The 6,000-nt window shown below is 38.4% G+C and overlaps 1 protein-coding gene across 1 annotated transcript in view; it reads right to left on the bottom strand.

The window, feature by feature from the left end:
* Positions 1-4,614: 4,614 nt before the first annotated feature.
* Positions 4,615-6,000, bottom strand: part of TMEM155 (transmembrane protein 155) — a 35,631-nt gene continuing 34,245 nt past the window's right edge. The window contains 2 exon segments of the mRNA XM_035023138.1: positions 4,615-5,430; positions 5,433-5,452. Of these exon segments, the coding sequence (XP_034879029.1) occupies positions 5,285-5,430; positions 5,433-5,452 (166 nt within the window). The 3' untranslated portion in view covers positions 4,615-5,284.

The following is a 6,000-nucleotide window of genomic DNA, read 5'->3' as shown; positions in this document are numbered from 1 at the left end:
AGAAAGAAAGAAAGAAAGAAAGAAAGAAAGAAAGAAAGAAAGAAAGAAAGAAAGAAAGAAAGAAAGAAAGAGGCAGCAAATCATAGGGGACTCTTAACTATAGGAAACAAACTGAGGGTTGATGGAGGGAGGTGGGTAGGGGATGAGATAAATGGGTGATGGGTATTAAGGAGGGCACTCGCTGTGATGAGCACTGGCTGTTATATGGAAGTGATGAATTACTAAATTCTACTCCTGAAACCAATGTTACAATATATGTTAACTAATTAGAATTTAAATTAAAATTTGGAAAATAAATAAATAATAAACAAACAAAAGACAAAGTTAAAACGTGCACAACTCACTAGGAGAAAACAGTTTCAACTTCCAACAAATGACTAATAATTGTATGTATATATTTACTGATTTTATAGATATGGCCATCCAATAGATAGGGATATTCATTATATATTTGTACTATACATAAATTACTTATGAAAGGACAAGCAACCTATTAAAAATGGGTAAAGGATTTGAATAGGCACATAGAGAAGAGGAAATGAAAATGGCCAATAAGCGGCACCTGGGTGGTTCAGTCATTTAAGCGTCTACCTTCAGCTCAGGTCATGATCTCTGGGTCCTGCAATGGAGCCCTGCTTCGGCTCCCTGCTCAGCAGGAAGTCTACTTCTCTCTGTCCCTGTGCTTCTGCCTCCCATTCGTGCTCACTCTCTCTCTCTCTCAAATAAATAAAATCTATAAATAAATAAATAAATGGCCAATAAACATAAAATAAGAGCAACAGGGGTGCCTGGGTGGCTCAGTCGGTTAAGCGTCTGACTGTTGATTTCAGCTCAGGTTATCATCTTAGGGTCCTGAGATCAAGCCCCACGTTGGGCTCGTGCTGGGTGTGAAGCCTGCTTAAGATTTTCTCTCTCGCTCTCTCTCTACACTCCCACCCTTAAAAAAAAAAAAGGGAGAGGAACAAACTCCCTCATAATTTTTCAGATCAAACCCGTAAGGTTTTATTGTATTTTTTTGTTCTTGTAATGGCGATTTTTTTAAAGACCCATAATGTCAAATACTGTGGAGAAGTGGATAGATATATTCTGGCACATTTAGGATGAAGACTGAGATTTCCAAACCAGTTGACCCAGAAATCATACTTCTGTGAATACAATCTTAGAAAAATTTGCAACAAACTTAATGTTCATCAATAGTTCATCTATTAAATAAATTGCTGAGGATTCTCTACAACAATTTAGAACAATAAAGATGACTTTATTTTCATTAAAACTTTTAAAACACGGGTGCCTGGGTGGCTCAGTTGGTTGGGAGACTGCCTTCGGCTCAGGTCATGATCCTGGAGTCCCGGGATCGAGTCCCGCATCGGGCTCCCTGCTCGGCGGGGAGTCTGCTTCTCCCTCTGACCCTCTTCCCTCTCGTGCTCTCTCTCTCTCATTCTCTCTCTCTCAAATAAATAAATAAAATCTTTAAAAAAAAAAACTTTTAAAACATATGTTCCAGTTACTATTGCTGTAACAAACTCTCCCAAAATTAGTGACTTAAAACTATTAGGATCCAGACAGGGTGCAGTGAGAACGGTTGGTGTCTACTCCATAAAGCTGAGGGCCTCAACTGGGAGGACTCAACCCCTGGGAGGTACTCATTAGCTGGGGCTCTGCACTAGAGGACCTACACAGGGCCTCTCTGCATGGTCTTCTTCAGAGAATGATGGTGGCCTCAGGTAATTCAATCTTACATGGTAAATCAAGGCTCCAAAAGTAGGTATTCCATCAAACAATGGGGAAACTGCACTGTTTTTCTGACCTAGCTTCATAAGTCAGACAGTGTCATTTCGGCACCTTTCTGTTGTCACAAGCCTGCCCAAATTCAAGGAGAGGGGATATAGACTCTCCCACTCAATGTAATCATATTGTAAAAGCATGTGGAATGGGAGATGCTGTTCTGGCCATCTTTTGGAAAATACAACCTGCCACAACATACTAGAGAAGAAGGCAAATTGAAGAATATCTATAGTCTGATGTCATCTATATTTAAAAAAAAAAAAAAACACCTGTGTATCTGCATGCAAATGTGAATGTAACTGGATAACTATGCATGGCAAATACACAGAAAATCATTTCAAAAGATATACTTCAAACTGTTAACAACCATTAGCTCCCAGGAGGGAGTGAGCTGACATAGTTGGAGATGGAGGAGACCATTCACCTTTCCTCTAATGGGTCAAGACTCTGCAGTGAGTTCCAAGTTGAGATGCGTAAAGGACAAGAAGTAGTGTATCTGGAAAAACTGCATGCAGCTAAAAATGGGGCAGGAGAAGTAATTTGGCGCCAATCAAACGATCCTAGCTAAATTTCTAAAAAGCATGATCAGATATCCAAACATTCAAATATCAGATTACCACTGAGGTGAGGGGAAAACATCAAAACGGATGTCCTAATACTTGAGCCAGGCAGTTCAATCTGTGGTTAATCCTACATTAGTAACAAAGATGGGACATTAGCAACACATGAACTTCTGTGCTTTGTTTTTTGTATCACTTAGCTTTCCCCCAAAAAAAGTACCTTTTATAAAGTACAATTTGCTCTCAACTGTAGTAACAGAAATATAAGATATTTCCCAGTTACCTAGATATGTAGAAACACAAGGACCCACGTTTTCACCAAGTGCTACCTTAAATCCAGATTCAGATTGTGGGTGGAACTAGAATTGAGAATAAAAGAAGCATGGTATTGGGGTAGGGTTGACCTTATTGAATTTGACCATTTTCAACTGAAATTACTGAAGCCTGTTTTTGTGTGTAGATGCAGACTTCAGTAGTTTATTATAAAAGTTCAGATTCAATAACATTTTGTAGTGAATACCAAGACTTACTATAAAACGACAGGAATCAAGACAGTGTTATAATGGATGAGAATGGCCCTATGGAACTGAACAGAGAACCCAGAAATTGTCCAACACTTATATGGTCATTTTATTTTTGAAGAGGATGCCAAAGCAGTCTAATGGAGAGGGAAAAGTCTTTTCAACAAAAGGGTAGAAAACTTTATATATATAGGGGGAAAAAAGAACCTTAATCCTTACCTCATACCTCGCACAAAAATTAATTTAAGATGCATAACAGACATAGTAAAAGTTAAAACTATAAAGCTTCTAGTATAGAAAAAAAGTACAGGAGAATATTTTTGTGACCTAAAGGATAGGCAAGAGTCTCTTAGAGAAGACACAAAAAGCAATAAACATAAAAAAAAAAAAGTGGATAAATCTAACTTCAAAATTTAAAATACCTCTATTAAAGACATTGCTAAGAAAATGAATAGGCTAGCCACAAACTAGAAGAAAATTGCTGTAAAGCATATGTCATAGATCAATAGTGTCTAGAATATATCAAGAATTCCTATAACTCAATAACAAAAGACAAATAACCCCAGACAGGGCACTATAGAGAAACAAGATCCAAGTGATGTTCAAGATAGAAAAACAACCAGATGAGGAAAAATTAACCCAATACAATTACCACCCCTCATATTTTACCCAAACTCTGAATATGATAAAAATATTATTTAATATTTTTAAAACATAACATTAATTGACATACAGACATGCCCATGAAAAAATCTGATATAAAAATAAATATTTCCAGGTTCCTGGGTGGCTCAGTTGGTTAAGTGTCTGCCTTTGGCTCAGGTCATGAACCCAGGGTCCTGAGATCGAGTCCCACATAGGGCTCCCTGCTCAGCGGAGAGTGTGCTTTTCCTTCTCCCTCTGCCCCTCCCCCCTGCTCCTGCTCTCTCTTGCTCTCTCTCTCTCAAATAAATAAATAAAATCTTTAAAAATAAATAAGTAAATCATAAATATTTCCTTCTATCCATTAACCTTGTCCTAATTAACTCTTTAAAAATTATGGGTAAGAATAATTCACACACACAAAAAACTGAGTTACATATAATTATTTTATTTCACAGTCTTTTAAAAAATATAAACCACTAAGTATTTTGAAAAACACACATTGAATAATCACTTAGCAGCCACAATATTACAAAAATAAACCAGAACGAATTGCACAACAGAACAAAATTATTCCTGCTGACTCAATCTGACTAGGAACGCATAATGTTCACTAGGAATGGTAAGTGGACCAGCACCACCACCATTTCTCCACCATCAATTATCACAAACATCAATCACAGGACCCATTCCCAGGAGATCATTCCATTTATACAGAAATCCGTACAATGTATAGATGTCAAGTTAACATCTTGACTTTCGTTCTAGGATACTATTTTTCCTTTTCTCTGGGACACAAGTTCAATGGCAAGGTGGGAGAGTGACGACGATGGAACACCAAGCACATGACTGGCTCAAACCCCTCCCAGGTAGTTGGAAAATGCAAGAAAAAGAAAGTTGTATACTGCGCTGTACAATACAACAGCCACTAGCCACACATGGCTATTTACATTTTAATTATTTAAAATTAAATAAAATTAAAATTTACTTCCTCATTCACACGAGCCACATTTCAAGGGTTCACTAGTCACACATGGCTAGTGGCTACCATATTGGACAGTGCAAATATAGAACATTTCTGTCATCACAGAAAGTTCTTTTGGACAACCCTGGATGTGGGAAGTGTTTCTTCTTCCTTTGCTTAGGCAGGATGTAGGCTGATTATGGAAGCAGCTTTGAGAAGCAAGTCTTCTCCCAGGATATTCCGAGATGGGTGGTAGAGTCACAGAAGGGAGTAAAGTAGCCTTTCTTTACATAGATCACTTTTTCCTATGTATGAAAGGGATGATCCTTTTCTGGGGATCAAACAAACTAGACTCCACCAAAAATCTGTAAGGAGAATTAGAGATACATGAAGCAGATGGGAAAGCAGCAAGGTACAGCCTTCTTTATCCTGTTCCAAACTTCCATAGACTATGTCCTCCAAGGAAGTGGAAGGTTCCCAGGGTCCTCCTCTAGAAAATCCTGATGTGGGGCAAGCATATTGGCTGACTGCGAAAGCCAGTTCTGGCAGGTGTTTCAAGAAAAAACCTAGGATGTCTTCACTCTGCTCACTCTCTGGGCAGAGCAGTGTTGCTTGGAGTACTATTAGCTGTGAAGGAGTTACAGTTTGGATCTGTTTCAATCATTATGCTCCTTGACAACTGTATTTTGTAACCAGGGCACAGACTGCTAGTTTGTTCCCCAAAGATCCGCCATCATCTTTTTTCCTTAGATTTCCTCAGATTTTTTTTTGTTGAAGGCCATCATCTGTCCAGCTACAAAAACTAACATTTCTCATGCAACCTCGCAGATATGACACAGTCTGGCCAATGAGATGTAAGTAAAAGTTGCTGGGCTTCTGAGAAAGCTCTTTAAAAGGAAGCAGAATCAAAATGGTATGCCCTGTTTTCCCTTTCAGCTTCCTTCATCTTCTTGGGGGAGCTGCAGCAACCATCTTGGAACCTAAGGGAAAAGCCAAGGAAACCTCAGGGGCTACCTTGACCCTGACATCTGTGAGCTGCTTAAAGAACACCGGCAATAGTTTGCCCCTAACCTCCTAGTCACATGAGAACGAAACAAAACCCCTACTTTGTTTCAGCTACTGTTCGGTCCAGTAACTTCCTACTCTATTTCTGAGGTAGCCATCTGTCTTGATTCCCAATAGGAAAGCAAGATTCCCATCTTACTGTAAAAACACTTGCCTGAAGAATCATATATATTCAATAAAGTTCAAGTAACTTCATAGAGTCATACTAATAAAACAAAAGTATAAAAATTTTAACTTCAACCTACCCATGTCTACACAGTGCAACAGTGGAAGAAATGATTAGGTTTATTACATAAAATAGCTGCTATTAAGGAAAACAAGAGGATTTTTAGCTTACTTCATCAGGAAGTTTTTTCTGAATGCCTATTATGTTCTGACTATTGTTCTAAGCACAGGTCTGCCCTGATTGCCCACATTCCTATGGAGTAAGATGCTAACTACTCAGATAATTAATCAGATCACT

The sequence above is a fragment of the Mirounga leonina genome, unplaced genomic scaffold (genome assembly GCF_011800145.1).
Source record: "Mirounga leonina isolate KUSES-001 unplaced genomic scaffold, KU_Mleo_1.0 Mir_176, whole genome shotgun sequence".
In the NCBI taxonomy this organism is placed as follows: Eukaryota; Metazoa; Chordata; class Mammalia; order Carnivora; family Phocidae; genus Mirounga; species Mirounga leonina.
The sequence above is the reverse complement of the archived record's forward strand: the minus strand, read 5'-3'. Positions and strand labels throughout refer to the sequence as shown.